This window comes from Pongo pygmaeus, chromosome 17 (assembly GCF_028885625.2).
Source record: "Pongo pygmaeus isolate AG05252 chromosome 17, NHGRI_mPonPyg2-v2.0_pri, whole genome shotgun sequence".
Lineage (NCBI taxonomy): Eukaryota > Metazoa > Chordata > Mammalia > Primates > Hominidae > Pongo > Pongo pygmaeus.
This window is the reverse complement of record NC_072390.2, coordinates 69,185,404-69,212,325: the sequence shown is the minus strand read 5'-3', so window position 1 is coordinate 69,212,325 and position 26,922 is coordinate 69,185,404. Positions and strand designations below refer to the sequence as shown.

The following is a 26,922-nucleotide window of genomic DNA, read 5'->3' as shown; positions in this document are numbered from 1 at the left end:
TGGTATTTTAAAAGTCAACATACTAAATGTAATGAAGTACTTTAGTCAAAACTACTATATTTTTAATAGGTTAGTTGGCAGTAGGATTTGCTATTCAGCCTAACAGGCTGAATTTGAAATATTCCACATTTCACAGGAAAAAAAAAAAAAAGTGTCCTTTACCATATCATTGCAATGATTTGGCTATTTTTTATATGCAAACATATACATCTCCCCACCAATTAATGAAAAATATTCTATGTTGACCATGATATTCTTTTTATTCAAAAGTAATATAAAATGACTTTAGACATAAAAGATAGTATTTTACATTATTTCTTCTGTTATATTTTTATGCTTTGTGCCAGAATTTACTTCTTGCAACTATTCTTGCTTTATCTGGAACCATTTACTCCATTATTGAATATCTATTAGTGTTTAATATAGAAGAGCTTAATAAACTGCTAACCCGAAAATAATGGTATTCCCTTGCTTTTCAGACCTTTTTGCTGAATATGCTTATCTATGTCCAATGTGGAAATCTGATCCTGTTCTCTTCCACTCTGCCAGCAGTTCCTTTTGTACTACTTCTGGTAGTTCATAGAAAACTTGAGGATCAATGTCAGAAGGGAAAGTAATTTTCTCATCAACAGAATCTGGCTCTCTATTTTCTGTAAGTCCTTCATGAGAGTCTGTTGCTACTGTTTGCTTATGGCTATCTGTAGTGTGGTTTTTGGAGAAAAGTTGCTCACTCTGCAAGTTTGGAAATGAATGAAAAGCAGACACAGCAGGGTTTGAATTTGTAAAGTGGAATCCTTGAGGTTCTTTAGGTCCTTGACTCATTCGTTCATCTTTTAATCTATTATCTAAATAATATGAATAATCCTTTTGGCTAGACATGTTAGAAGAACTACTGCTATTTAAGCCTGATGTTCCCGGTTCACAAGGAGATACAGAAGATACCTGTTTGCTACTGGATAAATGATCTCCAGGATTTATGGGAATATCTTGCATTTGTTTTTTAGAAAAGAAAGATAATACTGCTCTAGAGGCATGTAATGGACAACTCACACTTCCTTTCCCTTGAAATTTTTCCCTAGATTTTCCAGAAAGGATTTCTTCTTGAATATCTACTGGAAGCTGCTTAAAGACTTCTTGATCAACACCTTCAGGAAGTGAACAGAGTGGGAAATCATTAATGTCTTTTTCTTTAGAAAAATTTGTGGTATCTAGTGGAGACTCCCTAGTTCTTGTACTTTCAATTCTTCCACTTGGTAGAAAATCCCGGTTTGTTTCTTTGTCTTTGGGAAAATCTTCCATATGAATGTCTTTCATTTTCTAGAACACAAGAATAACAGACTAATTTAGATATCTGATATCTTTTAAATATCGCTGCTGCTGCTGTGTGCCTGTAGCTATTATCTGACATGTTTCTAACCTACTCAACAAATACAACTCTTTGTGGCCAGTTCCAAACAACTAGAGATCCACTACAATTAGTCACACTATTTTGTGAATCTTTACCCACTATTCCAGGAAGAGGTTTCCTTCCTAGATAGCACTGAGACAGAGGTAAATATGCATTTGGAGACCTGGGAAGATTGTAACAATCATGCAACCAAACTTTCAATTCTATAAATAAAAGAATGGCAGCCTAGAAAAAGCAAGTTCACCTAAGGGTATTTTTCAAAAAAACATACATATATAGCACCAAGGGCTAGTTTTCCAAAAATTACTATTTTAAAGGGTAACTTTTAACAAAAAGAAAAATAAAAGCCTATAACAAAACCCAACATCATCAAGATATAGTACTAGTTTATATTTATATAAAATAAAAATTTAAAGTCACTTTCAACTCTAACTTGTGTAATTTTTCTATAGTTTTTCATTTAAATGTCTCCTTTAGTTTTAAGCACCATAAAAATACAAACATAGTCAAATATAACTCTGTAAACATCAATACAATATGAACTCCAAAAAAGTAAAAGGAGTAGAAAAGATTCAGGCCCTTATATTTATTGAATACCTACTGTGTGACAAATACATACAAGGTACTTTCACTTATATTTACTTTTCTAATGCCACTATAAATGTGCACTTTTAATTCCAATTTCACAGATTAATTAAAATGTAAAAAGAAAACACTTTTTTAAATTTAATAAATGGAATAAAAAGGGTCACAGAAAAAAGTAATTTGAGGAGAGCATTAATTCACTATTTCCATACACTATCCTGTTCTCACTTTAAACTTAAATGAAAATGAAAAGGTTACTAAAATTATACTGACTAAACAAACAAAAAAGTATTTTAAATTAATTATAGGCATGAACAATTTAGTAAAAAATAATTATTTTTAAGGCAACCCACATTTACCAAATAGTGGTTTGTCTATTAGTAAAAGGGTTTTGTTTTAGTCGTCTGAAAATGTGACTGGCCTCTGCCTTTCTATTGCCACACTGTTAACTTTACAACTATAAAATCAGTAGTCAAATCTATCAATATTGCTATCAAAATTCAATACTATTTCAAAACCAAGAAAATGTAAATACTTTAACAAAAGAATCGTGGGAAAGGTACTGGTAGCTCATGTGTCAGCTAAAAGACAAAAAGATGTGACTTCTAATATCTGAAAATATTTTAATACTTATGAGTTAATCTATCAAATTTTTATATACTATAAAATGGGTTAACAATTCCAAAATAGAGAACCTCCATAATGGTTCTCTCTTTTATCCAGTGATGCTTATGTTTTCTTCTTAGATCACAGTATATTTAAGGCCAGAAACCATAAGATAGGTATTATAAACAAGTTAATCACCTAAATAATATCACCCAAAAGAATCTCTAAACTATATCAAAAAGACGAGCACTTAGATTTGTAATTTAACCACACAAGTCCCGTAAGAGTATATTTAGAAAACTGAACAAAAAAGAGTGTACTTACAAAACTGTGCTTGCCAGAGCGTGAAGTTGTTGATAATGATGGTGTTAAATAATAATCAATAAGCCCTTTCTTAGCAGTATTTAGTGCTTTAAGGTTGCAGAAGCATACACTTAGAAGGGTAAGGTGAAATGGCATCTTCACATTCACCATATTTCGAAAAAGTTTCATAAGTATATCAACCATTGGGGTCATCACATCATAATTTCCTAAATAAAATGTTTAAGAATAAACATTATAATTAATATTAAGAGCATAATATATTTTATATTGCTGAGATTAAGAAATTAAAATCCTAAATAAGTATCACTGAGTATCTTGACATTATATACCAAATTAAGACATTTCAACATTAATACTAAATGGTTAAAAATTTTCAAAAGATTTGAAATATGGGATTTCTAGTTATACTACACTGATACGGTCAGAAAATCCTCTCAAAAAGCTACTATAAAACTGAACAACATTTTCAAAAACAATCATTTTGGTGGAAATCTGGAAATGAACCAAAGGCAAACAAAGTGAGAATTACTGATTTATGAAGAGCTGCTATGTTAGCTAAGAAAGTAGGAGATAGCAGCTTCATTGTCTGGGACTGTTCGAATGCCCCTTTACATAGCTCACCTGGTACAGGGTGAAGGCTGCAAAAGCCAGCAGTTTCACTTCCAGAGGGGACAGACCTGATTTGAGGCAGTGGGCAAAAGCCCACACTCAGCAGTGTTGCCAGTAAAATGGGCAAACTTGATAGGAAACGAATGGGAAGATCCCACAGCTCTGCTAGTCTGAAGCTTCAGTCATGGTTCGGGTGAATGACAGATCAGTGGACCAGCCAGAAATGTCACCAGGAGATTTGGAAATGAGAGAACCAAAGAGGGACTACATAGGCTCCCCTTACAACCCTAGTTGACTAGGAGGCTACATGCAAATAAATGGAAGGCCACAGAGGACCCAAGTTCTCCATACACTCCTTATTGAAAGGGCTACATGCACATCATGGGGAGATAAAGAGGGCCTAGCAGAAATTAAAATTCAAGAAAAACTTGAAAATGTCCTAATTTTTTTTCTTTTAAAGTTCTGGGGTACATGTGCACAATGTGCAGCTCTGTTACATACCTATACATGTACCGTGTTAGTTTGCTACACCTATCAACTCTTCATTTACATTAGGTATTTTTCCTAATGCTATCCCTCTCTCAGCCCTCCATCCCCTGATAGGCCCCGGTGTTTGATGTTCCCCTCCCTGTGTCCATGTGTCCTCATTGTTCAACTCCCACTTATGAGTGAGAATATGTGGTGTTTGGTTTTCTATCCTCGTCATAGTTTGCTGAGAATGATGGTTTCCAGCTTCATCCATGTCCTTGCAAAGGACATGAACTCATCCTTTTTTATGGCTGCATAGGATTCCATGGTGTATATGTGCCACATTTTCTTTATCCAGTCTATTACTGACGGACATTTGGGTTGGTTCCAAGTCTTTGCTATTGTGAATAGTGCCACAATAAACATATGTGTGCATATGTCTTTATAGCAGCATGATTTATAATCCTTTGGGTATATACCCAGTAATGGGATCACTGGGTCAAATGGTACTTCTAGTTCTAGATCCTTGAGGAATCGCCACACTGTCTTCCACAATGGTTGAACTAATTTACACTCCCACCAACAGTGTAAAAGTGTTCCTATTTCTCCACATCCTCTCCAGCATCTGTTGTTTCCTGACTTTTTAATGATCGCCATTCTAACTGGCATGAGCTGGTATCTCATTGTGGTTTTGATTTGCATTTCTCTAATGACCAGTGATGATGAGCATTTTTTCATTATGTCTGTTGGATGCATAAATGTCTTCTTTTGAAAAGTGTCTGTTCATATCCTTTGCCCACTTTTTGATGGGGTTGTTTGCTTTTTTCTTGTAAATTTGTTTAACTTCTTTGTAGATTCTGGATATTAGCCCTTTGTCAGATGGGTAGATTGCAAAAATTTCCTCCCATTCTGTAGGTTGCCTGTTCATTCTGCTGATAAGTTTCTTTTGCTGTGCAGAAGCTCTTTAGTTTAATTAGGTCCCATCTGTCAATTTTGGCTTTTGTTGCCATTGCTTTTGGTGTTTTAATCATGAGGTCTTTGCCCATGCTTATGTACTAAATGCTATTGCCTAAGGCTTTCTTCTAGGGTTTTTATGATTTCAGGTGTAACACTTAAGTCTTTAATCCATCTTGAGTTAACTTTTGTATAAGATATAAAGAAGGGATCCAGTTTCAACTTTCTACATATGGCTAGCCAGTTTTCCCAGCACCATTTATTATATAGGGAATCCTTTCCCCATTGCTTGTTTTTGTCAGGTCTGTCAAAGATCAGATGGTTGTAGATGTGTGTTGTTATTTCTGAGGGCTCTGTTCTGTTCCATTGGTCTATATATCTGTTTTGGTACCAGTACTATGCTGTTTTGGTTACTGTAGCCTTGTAATATAGTTTGAAGTCAGGTAGCGTGATGCCTCCAGCTTTGTTCTTTTTATTTAGGATTGTCTTGGCTATAGGGGCTCTTTTTTGGTTCCATATGCAATTTAAAGTATTTTTTTCCAATTCTGTGAAGAAAGTTAGTGGTAGCTTGTTGGGGATAGCATTGAACCTATAAATTACTTTGGGCAGTATGAGAAAATGGCCTAAATTTTTTAAACCCTCTCCAACCCATACACTTATCCACTGGCAGAGGTAGACGGCTTCCAGGCTGTAGTGTTTGAGCAAAACCTTTGCCAATCACTGGCTAACCATGAAACTATACAGACATGGCCAACTTCCCAGAAGCCAGCATTAAAATAAAAATTTGAATGGAAAAAAAAAAAAAAAAAAAAACACTGAGCAGAGAAATCAGTGGCTACACAGCACAGGGGAGGTAAATTCTGCAGATTACGTTCAGACAAGTTACCTAAAAAAAAGTACAGGAAAGAAAAAAAAACCCTACAAGAAAAATTTTAAATCCAGAGTTGCTACAATACATTATCTATGAGGTTCAGTTTTCAATAAAATAGTTCAAAACATGCAAAGAAACAGCAAAGTGTGATACATATTTGGGGGAAAAAGCAGTTAACATAAATTGACTTTGAGTTGGACTTAGCAAAGACTTCAAATTCATTATTACAGATATGTCCAAAGAACTAAGGACAACCATGTTTAAAGAATTAAAGTAAAATATAATGACTGCAAAAAAAGGAGAATCTCGATAAAGAAACAAAACCAAACATACAAACAAAAGACAAACAGAAATTCTAGAGTTAAAAAGTACAGTAACCAAAACCAACAAATCACTACAGGGGCAACAGCAGTTATGAGATGACAGATGAATCAGAGAACTTAAAGGCAGCTCAATACAAATTAACCACTTTGTAAGAAAGAACGGGAAAACAAAGACTGCAGAAAAATAAACAGAGCAGCAGAGACCACCACAGGGTGGAATCAGTGTAAGGATAAACATATAGACCAATGAATCAAGAAAGTCAGGAAATAAACTCTTATATTTATGGTCAATTAATTTTTGACAAAGATGCCATGGTAATTCAGTGGGTGAAGAGTAGTCTTCAACAAATGATGCAGGAACAAATGGATACCCACATGCAAAGCAAAGAATGAAGACCCTTACCGCATACCACACATAAAAAATTAACTCAAAATGGACCTAAACATAAAGCTTAAAAACTATAAAACTTCTAACAGAAAACAGAAGAAAATATCTGTGACCTTTGAGTTAGGCAAAGAATTTTTACATATAACACCAAAAACACTATCCATAAAAGAAAAACCACGCTACTATATACCGCTAGAACAACTATAATCAAAGAGACTGATAATACAAATATTGGCAAAAATATGAAAAACTGGAACCTTCAAATATTGTTGATGAAAATGTAATTACACAAACTTTGGAAAAAAGTTGGCAGTTTCTTAAACAGTTCATGTTACCATATGATCCAGCAATTCCACTCCTTGAAATCTACCCAACATAAATGAAAACATATGCATATGCCCATCCAATGACTTGCACTTAAATGTTCTTCAAAATGGAAACAATCTAAATGCATCCAATGACTTGCACTTAAATGTTCTTCAAAATGGAAACAATCTAAATGCACATAAAGAAGTTATCTCATGCTATATAGTTATCACAGTTTTGTTTTCTTTGAACTTGGAAAACATTCTTAAATGACTCTTTACTTAATTACCTATTTAAAAACAAGGCCAGGTGCAGTGGCTCATGCCCATAATCCCAGCACTTTCGGAGGCTGAGGCAGAAGGACTGCTTGAGCTCAGGAGTTTGAGACCTTGTCTATCCTAAGTATCAAAAAAGTTAGCCAGGTCTGGTAGCACGCACCTACTGTCCCAGCTACTCGGGAGGCTGGGGCAGAAGAATTGTTTGAGCCTGGGAGACAAAGGCTGCAGTGAGCTATCACAGCACCACTGCACTTCAGCCTTGGTGCAGAGCAAGACCCTGTCTCAAAAAATAAATAAATAAATAAATAAATAAATAAACAAACAACAAAGTTTTCCAGTGAAAATTCATGATAGAATAAAAGCATTTAATTGCTTGCTAATTCCCAGTGAAGACCCTCCATTTTTGGAGCATATTTCTCATTCAAAGTTGGCTTATTTAAAAGTTCAACCTGCTAATGAAACTGTTGGAAAACTAGTCCATACCTGTCCCTAACTTCTGAATTACATGTGAAGGAATAGGGCACTGACGACTCTCACGACCATAGTGCTTCTCAGAGGAATACCGACGGATTATTAATCTCACTGTATGAGGCTTCCTTCCATCTTGGCATACTCTAAAAATAAAGAGAAAGTGGAAATAAGGAATTAGAAAAGTATTACCTTTTTAAATTATGTAACACCTCATTTATCTAAAGGTGCCAGATTTTGTTAAATATAACAATTATACATATAGCAGATAACAAAATAGTAAGCAATAAAGGTCCCTGAGTATCCAAATAATCATTGCAAAGTCTATGCACTAAAACTCTGAATGTTTAGATGTCAAGCTCTCAGGCCTCACTCAGAATTGAGTGCTTTCAGAAATAGAAGAGATATAAGATAGAATCATAACAAGCTGTTTTATAATACAAATCCAAAACAAAACTAAAAGCAACCAATTTTTTTTTTTTTTGAGATGGAGTCTCGCTCTGTGGCCCAGGCTGAAGTGCGGTGGCACAATCTCAGCTCACTGCAACCTTCACCTCCCAGGTTCAAGCAATTCTCCTGCCTCAACCTCCTGAGTAGCTGGGACTACAGGCATGTGTTACCACACCTGGCTAATTTTTGTATTTTTAGTAGAGAGGTGGTTTTGCCATGTTGGCCAGGCTGGTCTCAAACTCCTGACCTCAGGTGATCCCCCACCTCAGCCTCCCAAAATGCTGGGATTACAGACGTAAGCCACCACACCTAACCAAAAGGCAACAAATTAAAATCAGCAGGAAATTAAAGAAACTGAATCATTCACTGACAAAAGCAAATAAGTGAAAAATAACAAAAGAATTTTTTTTCAAACTTTTTTCTTACAAAACGAGATTACCAAAAAAGATTTTTTTTTTACAAAATGATATTACTTTTATTAAAGAGTAATCACTATTACCATTATATGACAGCTTATTACAGCAATATCTTGAAAGATCATATACTATATTTAGTATGTAATTAATATACAATATGTGTACATGCATTTTTAAAAAAAGTTTCATGCAAATGTCTTGGTTTTGGTGTTGAAACAAAGGTTTTAACGATATGACAAATTCACTTAAGAAGTACTGGAAAAATGTCATTAAAGGATAACATTTCCCTTTTTATACACATGGCAATACATATAAAACCAAATCTCAAACATAAAATGCAAATATTGCACATTGTTAAACACACTCAACTTGAAGATTCTGATCTGAAAAAAATAGTTTTGGGCCAGGCACGGTGGCTTATACCTGTAATCCCAACACTTTGGGAAGCTGAGGTGGGAGAATCACTTGAGCCCAGGAGTTCAAGACCAGCCTGGGCAACATAGCGAGACCTCATCTACAAAAATTTAAAAATTAGCTAGGCTTCATGGCAGGTGCCTTCCCAGCTACTCTGGCGGCTGAGGTGGGAGAACTGCTTGAGCCCAGGAGGCTGAGGCTGCAGTGAGCCGTAACTGCACTACTGCCATCCAGCCTGGGTGACAGAGCAAGACCCTATTGCAAAAAAATAAAAAAATAAAATAGTTCTGTAGTAAATAATTTTTTTCTATCTCTTATTGCTTTGTGACAAAACTTCTCGATGGCTGCTTAACTAGGATAATAAAATACCTTAAATGGTTACTAGTTTAAATATCTTCCAGTTAAACATGTTCTATTAATTATGCAATTCAAAGAGTATGATATGCTAATTAAGACACATTAGAAAAAGGCTGTATCATAAGCAATCTTAAACTAGTGCCTAGAAGATGGATTAAAAATAGTATGGTTTTACATTTCTTACATACCTACAGTATTAATCGTAACATACTCTAGAGAAAACAAAAGTAATTATACACAAATACACACACACACACACACACACACTCCTGTAATTTTTTTTTGCAAGTCACTTAGATGGTGTTATAATTCAGTCACTGAAATAAGGGCCCGTGGTGTGGGTGAAAAGGAGCCGGCAAGCAGAGATATAGATAAATGGTTGATTTCACAGGTTTTGTATTTTGCAGGTTTAGAGCACCTGGTCTCACTTCTGGGTTGACTCTTCAAATAAAAGAATCTGTAAAACTTATACTTCTTGTGGTTTTTCTATGTGAAGAACTGTCTCCAAAGGTTAGGCATTTCAGAGTAGTCTTCAATTTAGCTGAAGCAAATGACCCAGTTTCACTAGCGTACTCGCAGGCCGAGCCTGAGTCATATCACTGGAGCCCAGTCATACAGCCAGCCCCGGCTGCACGCAGCCAACAACAAGCTGCATGGCTCTGCTCGAGATATTTGAGTGCCACGTTGCACACGACAGCAAAGTTGGAGGAAATTTCACTTCATCAGTTTTCTCAGACTTAGAACCATCCAAAAACCATTTTCTCTAAATACTGTTAGTACTCCTAGAAGCATTAGAGAAGCACAACTACTCTAAACTGTTAGAGCCCTGAAACCACAATTTGAGAAATTTCTAACAAGAAAAGGAGAAACAAAGAAATGGGACGAAAACAGATAATACTCATCTGTGGAATACGGAATATTGAGAAATACATGTATAATGACAAGGAGCACCACAAAATTAAATTTCCTTTTCAGTTTATCTTGTGCTACTCATATATTTATAACCCCAGTTGATACTCCTTACACACAGATCAGAAACCCTGCACACACCTGCAGTCACTCACCCTACTCACACATAGCCCCAGCTAGCCATTCTTTCCTTCGACTCCATTTTATTTTACAGTCTGAGGCAAAAGAGATACAAGGGTTCTTCTGCTTCTTCCATCACTGTTATTTTAATAATTTCCTATCCTCAGCAATCACAAATTTATATAGCTGTTCCTGTATCAGGGGTTTTAGAATTATGACAGTATTATTCCTCTTTGCATTTTTTTCTCCTTAATGAAATGCAAGTAACTATTAGCAGAGACACAGATAAATGGTTAATTTCACAGGTTTTGTATTTCGCATGTATTTGTATTTAGCATAGTACTAACTTAATGAAATGCAAGTAACTATTAGGTTGAGGGCAAAGGCTTTGCAATTGCCACAGGGAAAAATTAAAACTTCTTCTCACCTGAAGACTAGAGTAAGTCCAGAAATGTTAGAAATATCTGTAAAACCCCTTTAGGTAACTATCTGCAGCTTTAGATCCATAGTATAATCACAGTGTTAATAGAATTAAGACCAACGAATTCAATTTAGGTAAGAGCCCCTATTACCATCTTTACAATGTTTTATAATGCAGAGAAATCCCATGATAAATTATTTTTACATTGTTTAGTCTCCAGATAATCCGTCAGTTCCAAGATGGAACATCAAATATTCTTTCCACACACCGTATATAGAATGAATATATAGGATGACTTGGCAAAATGGATTGAAAATCACCTGTTTAAAAGACTAGCAAGTAGTTCTTCAATCTTATTTTTAGCTTCAACTTCAGATGAACATTTTTTAAATGAATCTTCTTCACTAAAGGACTATCAAAGAAGCATAAATAAGGATTAGCGCAAACTCAAATAACTATATCTAATTATTATCAGTGTATAGTCAAATAAATATTCAATACATTCTTCACTAACTTACCTCTTGTCCTTAGTTTGAGCCATTTAGTTCACTTTTATATTAACTGTTTTTTATCTGCAAGCTATTGTTGAGTACAATAGAAAGTTAATATAAAATATTACTGTATTAACAGTTAATATAAAAGTTAATATAAAATAATTCAAAGTTAAGAAAACTTCTAAAGCTCTAGTACCAACTCCAAGCTTTATTGTATGATTATGGCAAGAGTTCTTAATCACCTAGGACTTGAATCTAAGTTTATCCTTGGACAAGTTATTTAACCTTTCTAAAGTACGGTATCCTCATCTTGAGAGAGAGAGAATGGAAGGAAGGAAGGAAAGAAGAGAGGTAAGAAGGAATGGACAAACAACAGTACTACCTACCTTGATGCTTTGTTGTGAAGATTAAATGGACTAATGTATTTAAAGCACTCAGTAAAGTGCTTGTCCCATAGCAAAAAAAATCAGTGTTAACTGGGTGATTATACCTTTCCCATTTGCTAAATCACTGGACTACTCTGAAAACAAGATTTTTAAAAGATTAAAATATTTTGCCTCATATATGCATTATAGGCTATTAAAATTAAGTTGCACTGTCTTCAATCATAGCAGCTAACTTAAGATATCAAAATATCAATGCTTAAGATTCCATTTAAGAATACTTATTAATCCAATCTATTAATAATAAATCAGCCTTCTAATAGGAAAGGGATCACATACTAAGCAAACTAGAATAGTAAGAACATGGTACTAAAACTAGAAATCTTTATCTCAAATAATGTGATAACCAGTACTTAATTAAAATAAATATCATCATGTACCTGAGGTGGTCCTGAGGGTATCACAGGGGAGTTATCCTCTCCAAAACTGAGCTTCTGGATACGCTGAGCAACTGAAATTCCTAATTCTTTTTCTAAAATTTTGGGTGAAAAGGTTTGGAGATCATGCACACTACTGATACCCAGTACTTCAAGACATTTGGCAGTTTTATAGCCAATACCTAAATAAAAAGAAATGCATACAATGTTAAAATAGCTTTTCTCCTTAAAATAAAGCTAATTAAAATATTATAAATATATCAATCATATCTTTAAGTTCTATAATTTATACAGTAGTCCCCCCTTATCCACAGGGGATACATTCTAAGACCTTCAGTGGATGCCTGAAACCACGGACAGTATCAAACCCTATATATACAGTACTGTTTTTCCCATTACATATATAACTATGATAAAGTTTAATTTATAAATTAGGCACAGTAAGAGACTAACAATAATAATAAAATAGAACTATAACAATATACAATATACAAGTTACGTGAATGTGGTCTCTGCCTCTCTCTCTCAAAATATCTTATTATTTTCAGACCACAGTTGACTGCAGGTAATAGAAACTGTGAAAAGTGAAACTGCAGATAATGCGGGACTACTGTATTTTGCAAAGATCAAACCCCATTGCAAACTAGGTTGCTGTTCTTCCACTCAGGGCTCCTGAATTATATGCACCTCTTTGAAGTCCTCACAAAATGCAGTAAAATAAAATGAATACAGAGACAGCCAATAAATGCTGTCTTACTAAAATAAAAATTTTACCACCTGTTATGTAATATTCCAGAAATATTCAGAAATCATGATTATTATTAATATACAAACAGGCTGCCACTAGAGCAATTAAAATAAATTAAGTGTACATATTAGGTAACCTAACTGATTCCTATATGCACCACCACACATTTATCCATAAGTCATATCTAACATTTACCATCCAGAATACAACTATGAGCCAGAAAGCAAACAAACAAAAAATCTTGCTAGCAAAACTGTCACAAAGTTCTTGCACTAAAATTCAGTCATACTTTATTTACAAGAGAAAATAGGCCATTTAGTGTCTCCTTATTCTTTTCATTCAAAAATAATAATTCCACAGTTATCTGGTTTTCTTGCACAGTAAAAGCACTTAAGTTGGAGGAGATGGCTGTGTAGGGGGAATTATTAAAGTAGAGTGACAGATTTTTCACAGCAAAAATAAAAGAAGGTTGGCAATTTGGCAATAAGTGAGAAAGCAGAAAGCATGTTACAAAAAAAAAAAAAAAAAAAAAAGATACAAGAACTCAAAAGTAAAGCCAAGTAAGAATGTTTTGCACCAGTATATAGTCCTCAATTTATTACAAACTGACCATTGTTCTTCAGAATGCAGAACCAAAGTCATCCAAAAAACTTCAAATTATAGTTATACTATACTAAGGAAGGCAAGGCAGTGTATAATACATTTTGGAATCACACAAGTATCAGTTAAAAATGTGAAGTATGACATCTAAGTTTCAGTGGTATTAGAAATTCACTTCCAGAGAACTCTTTTATAACATCTTATTCCCTAGCAATACCACAGAAATGTAGTTCAACATATTGATGGCCTATAAAAACTTGGGTATTTAATTTTCAAAGATACAAACTTGCCCCATGACCTAAATAGGTCACCGAACTCACGGAAATCAGTTTCCTCATCTTTAAAATGAGGACCTTGGCCTAGATGTTTTGGAAAGTCCATTGTAGCCTTAATATGTTATATGTAATCCCAAAAGAGAGTTAGTAAAAGACGAACTCCCTTCTCTAGAGGCAATGTACAGTATAAGAGTATGACCCAGAGACTGGAAATAAAGGACCATATGTTTCTAGGCTATAACTTTCATGACCATATTCTAACCATACAAAAGTAGATAAAATAAGAAAAGTACCTTCACATATTTCTTAATCCAAATTTGCTTCAGAAAACATTGCAGGTTTTCTTAGTTTTTTCCAGGAACCAAGTACACACACACACACACATGCACACAAACTCACAGACACCTCTACCTAGGAATTAATTACATTGTATCTACAATTTTTTAAATTAAAAGAAATACAATAAGACGTATATGTACTTTTCAAATATATTTGTCTTACCAGGTATTTCCTTTATGTGATTCAAACTATGAATAAGATGTTGACAACTTTCAGGTAATAAGACTGTTTGTTGATTTGGTTTAAAGACACCAGAAACTAATTTTGCTAACAGTTTATTAGAAGCCACTCCAGCACAGCCAGTGAGCCCCAACTGATTATACATGGCTTCCCGCATCTCTGCTGCAATCTGAGATCCAACAAGTAGTCTGATGTGCAAGATGTCATGCAGGTTGATAGCTTTAAAAACAACAAACGTCATTCAAAGTCACAAGAAAAACCTTTTTCTTTTTTACAAAATAATTTTTAAAAGGTAGAGGGCTTAGTCTATATCCAACCACCCCCACCACCACCACCATCACCTGGTACAGTTGCAATGTTTGTCCCCTCCAAACCTCATGTTGTAATTTGATCCCCAATGTTGGAGGGGGGGTCAAATGGGAGGTGTTGGGATCACAGGGGTGGATCCCTCATGAACAGATTAAAGCCCTCCCTCAGGGGTAAGTTTCTCACTGTATTAGTTCCAGAGACAGCCAGTTGTTAAGAGCCCGGCACCTCCCCCAGCCCTTGCTTCCTCTCTCACCATGTGATCTCTGCACACACTGGCTCCCCTTTGCCTTGCACCATGAGTGGAAACAGCCTGAGGCCCTCACCAGAGGCCTAACCTTGACTTTTCCAGCCACAAGAATCATGAACCAAATAAACCTTTTTTTCTTTATAAACTACCCAGTCTCAGGTATTCTGTTAAAGCAACACTAAATGGACTAAGAGATCACTGCCACCCTGTTATCCACTTGACTAATCTCTTTCATGCTTCATAGGAATACTGTAAACAAATTCAATAAGCAAATTCCAAGGTCCTGTGATAGTGACTGCATACTGGGAGTGCTTAATAATTAACACATTATGAAAACTGATCTCATAAAAAAATTCCTACTGACATTAGCAAAACTTTTACTCATATTTACCCGTAAGTAAGCATAAAAGTATTATTATATAACAAGAAAGCTAACATTATACTTTAAAGATCTAAATCTTAACTACACACTAGCTGTATATGCTGCTAGAAACAATCTCTGACCTGTACACAGTTTTAGAGCTCTTTTATGAAAAGTGTAAGAAAATTATATAAAAATAAATTTGCTTTAGGTGTAAAACAGGATTGGAATTACATGAAACCATCCTAACCTCAAAGAGACTCACACTTAAAGTATTCAGAGATGAAATGTCAGGATGTCTGCAATCTACTTCCAAATAGCTCATCAACCAATCAAGCAATCCATAGAGAGAACAAGAGAAAGCAAATGTGGCAAAATGATAACTGGTTTATCTACAAGAAAGGACATAATGGGCCGGGAGCAGTGGCTCACGCCTGCAATCCCAGCACTTTGGGAGGCCAAGGCAAGCGGATCATCTGAGGTTGAGTTTAAGACCAGCCTGGCCAACATGGTGAAACCCCATCTCTACTAAAAATAAAAAAATTAGCCGGTGTAGTGGCACGTGCCTGTAGTCCCAGCTAGTCAGGAAGCTGAAGCAGAACTGCTTGAACCCAGGAGGTGGAGGTTGCAGTGAGCCGAGATCTCATCACTGCACTCCGGCCTGGGCAACGGAGTGAGACTCTCTCAAAAACAAAAAAAAACAAAAAAAAACAAAAAAAAGAAAGGACATAATGGGTATTTGTTGTACTATTCTGTCAACTTTTTTGTAGGTTTGAAAAAAATTTTAATAAAATCTTTGTGAAAGAGGAAGAATTAAGCAGTAATTCCACATTTCTTTTTTGGGATATAAAACCTAGCTCTCTATAAAGTACTCTAACCAATAAAATCCAAGTTTGCCTTAAAAATTATATAGAAATATATTTGAAATATTCTTGCTAGTTAGCCCTTTTAAGTTACAAATGAGCACAAGTACAAAAGATACATGAAAAGCTCCACGTATTCTAGAAATTGTGGTTCTGCCGCTTTTCTTCAGTGGAGAACTATTCTGTAGACCGATGTCTAGTTCTCAAAAAAGAGGATAAGAGGAAATGCATGGGGAGGCTTAAGAGCAAAAGGGTCAGACAAGTCTTACACAGCAGCAGAGTACCTTGTCTTGTATGTGGTATGATAAGGGAGTCACCAGCAGAGTCATAAGATGTCTGAAAGCCTAATTAGATATTCACCGGTGCTTACTGCAGCTTATTTTCAAATGTAAATATTCCTGGAAACAACATCAGTCATTCATATCTCAATACACGAAGGAGACAAACCATTCTGCTTTCTTGCTAACTTTGAAAAAGATTACTTGAACAGATTAAATAGGAGCTTGGAGAAGATTCCAGCACATGGCAGATAGGCCTGGACACATTCCAAAAGTGCTAACTTGGGAATTCAGAGAGCAACATGAGGGTCTCAGGGGAATCGAAGGAAACATGTAAAAGACACGTCAAAGGCAAATCTAGCCTACCTGAAAACTCTGCTTAGAGATTGTTTTAGAATAATAAAAAATTATTCCAAAAAGCATATTAAGAAGCCAACTCTTGTAACTTAAGAATGACCTAAAGAGGTATGGCTTTTTGTTTCCTTAAGAGATGGGATCTTGCTCTGTTGCCTAGGCTGGACTCAAACTCCTGGGTTCAAGCAATCTTCTCAGCTCAGTCTCCCAAATAGCTGGGACTACAGGGGCGTTCCACTGTGCCCAGCTGGGCATGGCTTTCTAAAATGGGAACCGATGAACTGTGTCAGATGAAAACTGCACAGATGAATGCTCTGTGCAGATGAACAGGAACAATGCTCTGTGCAAATGAAAAGTGCACAGAGCATTGAGCTACATGTCATCAAAATCTTAATACTTATTATGGAATAGCAGCACCTAATTTTAGCTGTCCTAGACAGATTACTGACTAAATATAACTATACCTCCAACAAAAGTCATGAATCTTTCAGAATCACACAGCAAACTCACTGAACATTAAGAAATGTATGTACTTTTAGTTAGTAGGTAGAATGAATAAGAACCCACTCACACTGATTATTGTATACATGACCCGACACAGTCATCACAGAAAGTTCATCACTTTGCAGCTGCTGTAGTCTCTTCTCAACCATTTCTGTTAGATCCACAAAATTTTCATCAAATCCAAGTCTCTCAACAACTGGACTAAATTCTTCCAGTAATTCTAAATTGAAATAATATTGGAGCACAGATGTAAATGAAGTTATAACTAGGATAAATTTATCTAGTGCTTAAAAATTTATCAAATTTATCGTTAAAGTTTTTATATACATTCATAGTTCCATAATATCTTTAATAAAGCCCTCAGTTAACTGACTTTTTTTCTGTACCACATCTTGAATAGAGGCAATATTTTCCAAAAAGTCTAAAAATGACATTCCTAGGGCAGTTATTCATGGCAATATATTTAGCTCAATCTTCTACACCTATAATTTTTATATCTGTAGTACATTAAATATCAATGCTTATAGTAAATTGGTGACCTTGAAGAAATGTGTCAAAGAATAAACTATAGGCTGCTCAGGAAAGTTAAAAACAAGTAATAGTATATTTTAGCTATATTTTCTCCAAGAGTTTAAAAGAGGCAAAACAAAATAACATTTAAAACGTCCAATTATTACTGAATAAAACAGAAAGTCAGTCAACTTTCAAAATATACTGTAACGCAGTATTTTTATTAGCCATTCCCAAGCATATTCCTTAGGACAGAGAAGCAGAGATGAACCACAACTTACAGGTATTCAAATGCCCAGCGTCTAGCACAATATCTAGCCCTCAAGTCAAATGTTTACCAGATTAAGCTGAACCAAAATTCAAAATAAATTCAAAAAACTATCAATTTTCATATATTAACATTGAGACTAATAACTTTAAAATCATTGAGAAAGTTTTTCACTTCCCTCTGAATCACCTTCTACTGACACCAGCTGGATAAGAGAAAACAAACGCATAGATTCTTAAGGTCATATAATCTGAAGCTCAGAAATAAAAAGGACTATCTCATTCCACATAGATCATGTTTTTTCACAAATACCAAAAATGCTTTTTTGTTTTGTTGATGTCAACATTGACAATGTAAGGGGAAACCAATAAAGGTAACAACGTGACATGGTGAACACCAAAAATCACTCCTAAGAAAACTATTACCTAGAGAAAACTATTACCTCCTTTCAGGACAGACTGACAATATGTCTGATCATAGAAAATGATTGTTTTGCATTTCCTTCATCAATTTCGGCAATTTATTTTCAAAAGTACACACCTGATACGCAAAGTAACATGTAGAAAACAAAAGAGTTTATCAAAAGAATACTACATAAGAAAAATAAAGGATAAGGCTTTAAGTACTAAATAGAAAAGCAAGTTAAATACAGAATCATGCAGGAAGCTGGTGGATCACTAAATATTGACTGATTTTAGGTCACAGGACAAATCCCTAATTATCCCATTCCTGAAGGTTTTTGTTGTTGCTGTAGTTTTAATGAGGCAGGGTGTCACTCTGTTGCCCAGGCTGGAGTAGCACACCACAGCTCACTACAGTCTTGACCTCCTGGGCCCAAGAAATCCTCCTACCTTGGCGTCTGGGACTACAGGCACATGCTACCAGCTAACTTCTTTTTTTTTTTTTTTTTTACTTTTGTAGAGACAGGGTCTTGCTATGTTATGTTGCCCAGACTGGCCTCAAATGATCCCCCACCACAGCCTCCCAAAGTGTTGGGATTACAGGCATAAGCCACCATGCCCAGCCTCCATTCCTGAAGTTAACCTCTTTCTTGGTATCAACTTCATAAGCAAGACACATTTATTAAACATATAATTATATAGGGCCCAAAAGAGGAGTTTGTAATTAGAGAAAAAAAACTACCTTGAAGAAAGGTATATACGCAGTAGCATCAAAATATGAAATAATAAGGTTATAAACAGGTCAGAGATAAATACAGTAAAGGACTAATTGGCTATGCTCCTACTTCAACTCAGAAAAATACTGTGAGAAAAATTGATAAAGTAACTGTTTTCAAAAAAACTTTTTTCAAAAAATACATAACACAAAAAGTACTAAGTACTTAGTACTTAGAAAAAGATGAGCAACCCAAATTAAAAACAGGCGCAAGTGAATACGTTAACAGAAAAAAATACATAAATTACCAAAAATATATGAAAAAATACTCAACCTTACTCATGGAAAACTGCAAATCAAAACAATGACTTACTCTTCTTCGTCTATCAGGCAAAGATTTTTTATCTAACACTCTCATATATACTAGCAATATGTTGGGGCAATCTCAAGTGTAACATATAACAGTATCCAAACTTTTAAATGCAAATCATGTTTGATCCAACAATTCACCTCTAGGAACTTACCTTATGGAAATCCCCTTAAAAGTATGCCAACATTTCTATATGAAAATGTCCAAGAGCAAAAATCTGGTAACAGCCTAATAATCCAACACTATGTAGGGAAACCACATAACTTATCATCCAAAACAAGGCATTTTTTGAGTGAAAGAAGTTGCAATTATTAATTATGTAGCAACAACAGGCATAAAGTTGGACATATTGTCTTCGTATCCCTGAAGAACTGGTTAAATAAATATGGAATAAATACAATGAAATACTGTGCAGGCATTAAAAAGAGTGAGGAAGATCTCTGTGAATGATAAGGAAGATCACTGAGCTCAAAGGCAAGATACAGAATTGTATGTATTATATAATCACTTCTGTGTACAATGAAACTCAAGCTTTTATTTTTTCTCCAAAGGGAAAGTTCTAAAAACTAAAGTTTTAATATTTAAGACACACACAATTTTGCATAACAAAATAAGTGATATCTGGGAGTATAATCTTGTCTTTTCTGCTTCAATATCCCTTCTTCTTTCCTCCCATTTCAGCACTGCGCCTTTCCCGCCACAAGTTAACCAAACTTAAAAACCTGTAATATACCCTCTCGTGTTTCTCTTCTTGTTCATAAATAGATATACACATATATATGAGAGGAGGCATTTAGGCCATCATTTTACACATTTGGAAAAACATGATACATGATTTTGTACCTTGCCTTTTATGCACTCAACAAGGCCTATCTCCATCAGTCAAATAGTATTGCACCAATGCATTCTTTTTAATGATTATATAATATCCATTATACAGATGTCTTAGTTTATTTGGCTATTCCTCTTGATGGGCATTTTTCCTTCCATACTTTTGACAATCATAAACGATGCTACAATAAACATTGTTGTACATATGTCTTTACGTACTTGTAGTTCTCTTTCTTTTTTTAGAGACAAGAGTCTCACTCTGTCATGTGCATGCAGGCTGGAATGCAGTGACACAATCATGGCTCACTGCAGCCTCGAGCTCCTGGGCTCAAGCAATCTTCCTACCTCAGCTCCAAAAGTGCTGGGATTACAGGTATGAGCCACAATACCCAGCCTTATGATTTTATTTATATTTGATAAACTCCCAGCAATGGTATCACTGGATTGAAGAACATTCATCTTTAAACTCAGTAAGTGTTCTTGATACTTTTTTCTCACATTCCTTTTAATTTTGGGCAAGTATGATAGATACAAAATATCTTACTAATTCAAATTTCCTTGGCCACTAATGAATTTGAGCATTTTTTCTCTGTAATTGTTAGACACTGGGTTAGGCTCTTCTTGTCAACTGCCTATTCATATCCTTTGTCCTTTTTTATTAGGTTTATTTTTCCTGTTAATTTCTAAGAGCTCTTTGTATATTAAAGACATTTAATCCAGTCATCTGAAAATTGCTATGATAAAAGAAAAACAAAAAAAAGTAAAAAAGACAAATAATTGCAAAGCTGATCATTATACATTTTTACACTATATATTAAGTAATTGCAGTTTTCGCAATTAAAAGTAATTGTGAAAGCCACAATTACTTTGCACCAACCTACTATATTTGCAATGTGCCAGTGCACACTCATTTTCATTTTTCCTGTAATTTACTATAAGATTTAAACCCAAACTTTAGCATAGGAAAGTTTAGCTACATTGTAATATTTAGTATATATATAAAACCTAAGAAAATATTAATATATCCATTATTTTTATTAATATTTAAGAAATCAGTTTTTAATTATGTTGATCAAATGTTAGGCCTCTTTCAATTATCATTAGTGCATTAGAAAACAACATATTCCTTCATAATTCATTTAAACTTAAAATTTTAAAGACCTGGCATCTTTTACAGTACGGTTTCCCATCTTCTCACTTTTAAACTTTGTTTTCCATTTTTCCCTGTTATATAAACATCAATAATAACAGAGTTAAAATTACTTCCAACTATACATCTTCTTAAAAATACTATTCATAGCATAGTTATCCTTTTATACAATTTTTAAAGTTGACAAGACCCAAAATAAGAAGTTATTAGGAAAAAGCACCTTGACTTATGTTATTTTACATTTATTAAAAAATTCATGTAATGAACAGGCATCCTACATAAAAATTAATGCTAAAAGTACATGGCTTATCATTTGTACCTGTAACCTTATAAGACATTTCTCTGTAGCGGGTCAGGTCTTCTCCATTAACTAATACCAGCTGTGGACACTTTTCTTTTGCATCTCTGACATTCATAAGTTTCTTAACTCCAAGTTTCCTAGCTTCATAGTTGCAGGTAACCACCAAATATTTCTGTTGAACCCCTATAAAAAATATTTTGAGAAACCCAAGCACAATTGAAGAAACATTTAAAGATATTATTAATTCCATATTACATTTGTCTAAGTTGTAAGACAATCAGTTTTGATAAGAATCAAAAGCCCTCTCTCAATTAAAAAACATAGCCTCCATATATCAAATTTCTATAATGCAGAAACATTAGGTTTTCAAGCTATCTCCTAATTATGAATTACAATATACCAATGTATTATTTTTCCATACCCCACTTTTAATCTCTGGTTGTTTTGTCTCCTTGAAGAAGGAAAGTTATTATTAAATAACAAAACACTGAATAACAGAATTACAAGTTAGACAATAGATCAATTATTCATACACAAAAGGCAATCTGTGTATTACATTTCTAAAATTTAATAAAAATGAACCTAAATCAATATATTCTATGGAATCTTCAGTGATAAGATACAAATCAAATCTCTCTAGGAATTTTTTCCAGACAATATAAAAGCAGATTAATTTATACTGCCATATAATAGGGCATGTTCCACCAAAAAAAAAAAAAAACCAGATGAAAATAATTGAGTACAACTACATACTGGTTGCTGCTAGAAAAACTCAACTTCTCTTCCGCGTAACTTGCTAATATAAAGCAATATAAAATATCATATGCATATAAAATATATAAAACAAGTGCTGGGCTACAGCAATTTTTAGGGATCTAATAGTTATGTACTACTTATTGAACTGTTCTATCAAAAATAATTAAATTATGATCATTTACAGACTGCATAAAAATTCTAGTTTATTGGTGACTCAAGATTGCTAAAAATTATTTGCTCTTTTTTTATACAAGTTGACTACTTGCCTACCACTGTAAATGTTCACCTAAAATATGTAAAATACAAACGTAGGAAAAAAAAGGTTATGTCCACTTCTCTATTAGACAGTTTCTAAAATTTTAATATCATAAACAAGGCAAAGAAACGTTATTTTTTTATAAAGTTTTTTCATATATCAGGTAATGCCCAAAAATATAATCGTGGAACCAAAGGTAATAATAATTTGAGATTCCTCAGTGAACTACATAAAAAATCAGATTGGTAGGTTTCTTAACTAAAAAAGCAGTCTTTTTATAGAGCATTACATTATACGGCCTCATCACTGCATGTCACCAGCCTGAGTTTGTCATGTATTTGTTGAGTATAAATGAAAGACTACTGGTCGGGCACGGTGGCTCATGTCTGTAGTCTCCGAACTTTGGGAGGCCAAGGCAGGTGGATCGCCTGAATTCAGGCGTACAAGACCACCCAGGGCAACATGGTGAAACCGTCTCTACTAAAAATACAAAAAAATTAACCGAGTGTGGTGGCGCACACCTCTAGTCCTAGCTACTTGGAAGGCTGAGGCAGGAGAATCACCTGAGCCCCAAACGCAAAGCTTGCAGTGAGCCAAGATCACACCACTGCACTCCAGCTTGGGCTACAGAGTGAGACCCCCATCTCAACAACAACAACAACAAAACGAAAGACTACTTTAGTTTTCCCCAAAAAACGTGAAGCATTCATATCCCTCACTTCCCAATAATCATTCATTTGTACTTAATCACACTTTTTTTATTAAGCATTATCTACAGAACATCTTATAACACAGTGCTACTACTCAGAAATGCCTTCAGGAGAAAAAACTTAGGTCCCCTGATTCTAACTCCTTGGCACCCTTAGAATAAGTTTTAAGATCCTAGACTCACCTTGGCATAGCAAAAACTAGTCATCCCTTTGTTCTTCAGTAAATCAGCTACGCCAGATTGGGATTTATTAAGCCAAAGTGGGCACAAGAGGGTAGCAGCAAGTGAACCAAAAATGTTCTTTATGCTTACGCTAAAAGAGGAATCTTTCCTGCATGCATGAAAGAAAATCTCTTTATCTTTCTCAATTTAAAATATGAATAATAAAAATGATAAAACAAGCCAGCATATCAACAAATATCCTATATAAAATTTATTTTGGCTTTTATTTAAAATGATGCTTATGTTTTTATGGAAAGTTTGCTGTCTTAATACTTGGGTTTATGTTCAAAATCCAACTAGTTTGTTAGATGTTACACACTTTAAGAGTTAATTTCAGAAAGGGGAGGACAGATGAACACTTCCACTAAAATGTAATAAGAGGTTGTTTTTGAGAACAAAACCTGTAAAATTTCAAATACTGAGAAAAAGAAATCTGACCAGCAAACTAAGCTACTAACCAGCACAGAAAAGGAAAATTTATTCTGCTTTCTCTTCATTTGTTCTGCCGACTACACTATTCTCAGATTCACCACTTATTAAATGAGGCTTGTAAAATTTACACTTGGTAGTGAAGCAAAAATGACCAGCTATAAAGCACTGTAAGAACTGCTTCCAAAATCTTTCTTAATAAGGTTAAAAAATCAGTATATAATGAGCATAATGAGTTGCTAATCTAATCATTATGCAATTAAAAATATTATAAATGTACAGTTACCTAAAGGTTTGTCTTTTAGCTCTGGATTTGAGATCATTTCTACTTGTGCATAAAAGCAATCCAGATCCACATGTACTATGACTCTGGATGAAGAATTTCGTGTAGGCAACACCTGATCATGAATTCCTGCGTAATATGCAAAGAAATAAAAAGAAATTCAGGCTGCTTATTATTTCTGAGCAACTGACAGTTGCTTAAAACATGGTACCTGTGAAGGAAGAATGCAGAGTGACGTTAGTTTTCATCTGGATTATGTGTAAAAGCATCGAAAAATTACAAAGACATGAAACTCCACTTAGAGTAGGGTCTTCAGTCCTCTTAATTACTGTTTCTTTGTGCACTGCGTTTTTCTCAGAATAGTAATAAGTTTGAAGGGAAAAAATGTGATAAATAATGGATGATGCAAGAGCTAATACTATCACCTGGAAGTTTATAGTAGCTCTTAGTGTAAACCAGAAGGGGCAGAAAAGTTGAAATGACGTTGATTTTCACACAACTTGAAAATTATTCTAAGCAGCATGCCCTTACATTTAAAACAAATAAACAAACAAAAACTGAAATACAAAATGGCAAAAGACAACCAGTGGGTACAAGTGTGGGCTATTTTTAGCTCCCATGACAGCAGGATTATCTGGTTTAATGCTAAATCACCAGTGCCTAAAACAGTGTCTAGGACATAACAGACCACCAATAAATACACACTAAATTGGAAGACTGAATAGTTCTTTGATTTTAAAAAGTTGTTAGGTCATTATTTGTGGGGGAGGGAACGACACAGGCGACTCCTTCTCTCAACACTGGCTAAAAACAAGACAGGCAAAATACAATACAATATTCTGGTTGGGATCCTGGAACAGAAAATGAACATTAGCAGAAAAACTGGTAAAATATTAATAAAGCGTGTAGTTCAATTAATAGTATTATACCAATGTTAATTTCCTAGTTTTGACAAATGTACTGAGTTTATGTTAACACTAGGGGGAATCTAGCTCTGCAACTTTCAGGTAAACCTAAAGTTGTTCCAATATTTAAAAGGCCAGGCACGATGGCTAACTGCTGTAATCCCAACACTTTCGAAGCTGAGGTGGAAGGATCGCTTGTGGCTGGAGTTTGAGACCAGCCTGGACAACACAGCTACACCTGATCTAAAAAAATCTGAAAATCAGCCAGGTGTGGTGGCACGTGCCTGTTGTCCCAGCTACTCGGGAGGGAGAGGCTGGGGCGGAGGATCACTTGAGCCCAGGGGTTCGAGGCTGCAGGGAGACCTTGTCTCTAAATTAATGAATGAAAGAAAACCAGCAGGAAATGAGAACCGGTGCCTTTGCATCCAGGCCCTGAGGTGGGCGGTACAAGGTAAAGACCAGAGCTGGAAGTGGGTCACCGGAGACGTGACCACAGCGGAGGTTCTGAGCCATCCCTTCCTGCCAGGACTGAGAACCGGGTCCCACCTTCTGCCAAATGAGCGACAAGGTCCTCAACTTCTCCAAAGTTAAAAGGCCCGGAAGCCTCTGCAGTTTTCGTCGGTCTGGCTGAGGGATTCCCGCCCCACCTCGCCCCTCACAGAGGAAACGACGGTGCAGATGCACCCTCGACACGTATTTGTAGTGTGGACGCGCCCCACCCTACTCCTACTGGGTGAAGCCATTCCTCTAGAGGCACCCGCCGCGTAACACAAGGCAGAGGGAGGCAGCCCTCTCTTAGAGGAGCCGAGTGGGGCGAGGACGGTCGCGCCCCAGTGGCCGCCGCCCCGAGCGTCCGCCTGCCCCTCCCTTCTCATTTACACCCAAGGAGGCCGCTGGCTCCTCTGGCTGCGGCGCACCCTGCGAGCTGGCTGCCGCCCCCACGTCCGCCAGTTCCATGGCCCAGGCCTCGGCGTCTTCCTCGTCGTCGCCGCCGCCGCCTTCCTCCTCTGGCTCCACCCCCAGCTTCTCCATCCTGCCGCTGCCAACCGCAGCGCTACTTCCGGCCGCTTCCGCCTGGTCTCCAGGGAAACCGGGGGACGACAGTCTCCAGCCGCTCCGTACCTCTCGCCTGCGCAGTCGTGGCCGACCAGCCTGTTGCCCAGAGTGACGCGCATGCCAGGGAATCGTGGAGGCCCACGTGCAGGAGTTTTTCCCGCCGGGTGGAGGCCGGAAGCGGAAAGATTGAAAGCACAAATGGCAATTTTTTTTTTTTTTTTTTTGAGACGGAGTTTCGTTCTTGTTGCTCAGGCTGGAGTGGGCAACAGTGACGCAATACCGGCTCACTGCAACCTCTGCCTCCCGGATTCAAGCGATTCTCCTGCCTCAGCCTCCCAAGTAGCTGGGATTAACAGGCATGCGCCATCACGCCCAGCTAATTTTTTTGTATTTAGTAGAGACGAGGTTTCACCATGTTGTTCAGGCTGGTTTCAAACTCCTGTCCTCAGGTGATCCACCCTCTTAGGCCTCCCAAAGTGTTGAGATCACAGGCATGAGCCACTGCGCCTGTCCTAACTTTTTTTTCTTTTCTTGAAGGCTTTGGAGTGAGGCCCACATCACAAATTTTAGCTTTTTATCTTTGTTCCGTTCGGCTGTTAGCAAAATTGCAAATCCCTAGACCTGAGTGATTAATATGATGGGGTGGGAAAGAGTGTAACTGATAGTAAAGAGAAAGGTGGCCTTGTAAACTGGTATGATTAGCAACTATGTTA

The 26,922-nt window shown here is 35.9% G+C and overlaps 1 protein-coding gene across 8 annotated transcripts in view; it reads right to left on the bottom strand.

Moving 5' to 3' along the window:
- Positions 1 to 26,301, bottom strand: part of POLI (DNA polymerase iota) — a 52,628-nt gene extending 26,327 nt beyond the window's left edge. The window contains exons 1-10 of one of the 8 annotated variants that reach the window (XM_054460624.2): positions 26,071 to 26,301; positions 24,252 to 24,377; positions 21,612 to 21,776; positions 17,115 to 17,267; positions 14,114 to 14,350; positions 11,993 to 12,171; positions 10,996 to 11,087; positions 7,604 to 7,734; positions 2,924 to 3,129; positions 242 to 1,317 (exon numbers count right to left, since the gene is read on the bottom strand). In XM_054460624.2, coding sequence (XP_054316599.1) covers positions 499 to 1,317; positions 2,924 to 3,129; positions 7,604 to 7,734; positions 10,996 to 11,087; positions 11,993 to 12,171; positions 14,114 to 14,350; positions 17,115 to 17,267; positions 21,612 to 21,776; positions 24,252 to 24,377; positions 26,071 to 26,185 — 2,223 coding nt within the window. In that variant the 5' untranslated portion in view covers positions 26,186 to 26,301 and the 3' untranslated portion in view covers positions 242 to 498. Of the gene's footprint in view, positions 1 to 241; positions 1,318 to 2,923; positions 3,130 to 7,603; positions 7,735 to 10,995; positions 11,088 to 11,992; positions 12,172 to 14,113; positions 14,351 to 17,114; positions 17,268 to 18,267; positions 18,287 to 21,611; positions 21,777 to 24,251; positions 24,460 to 25,699 lie in introns of those variants that run through there. The other 7 variants (XM_054460627.2, XM_054460626.2, XM_054460629.2 and 4 more) reach the window with 7 other exon arrangements.
- Between the last annotated feature and the right edge of the window lie 621 nt (positions 26,302 to 26,922).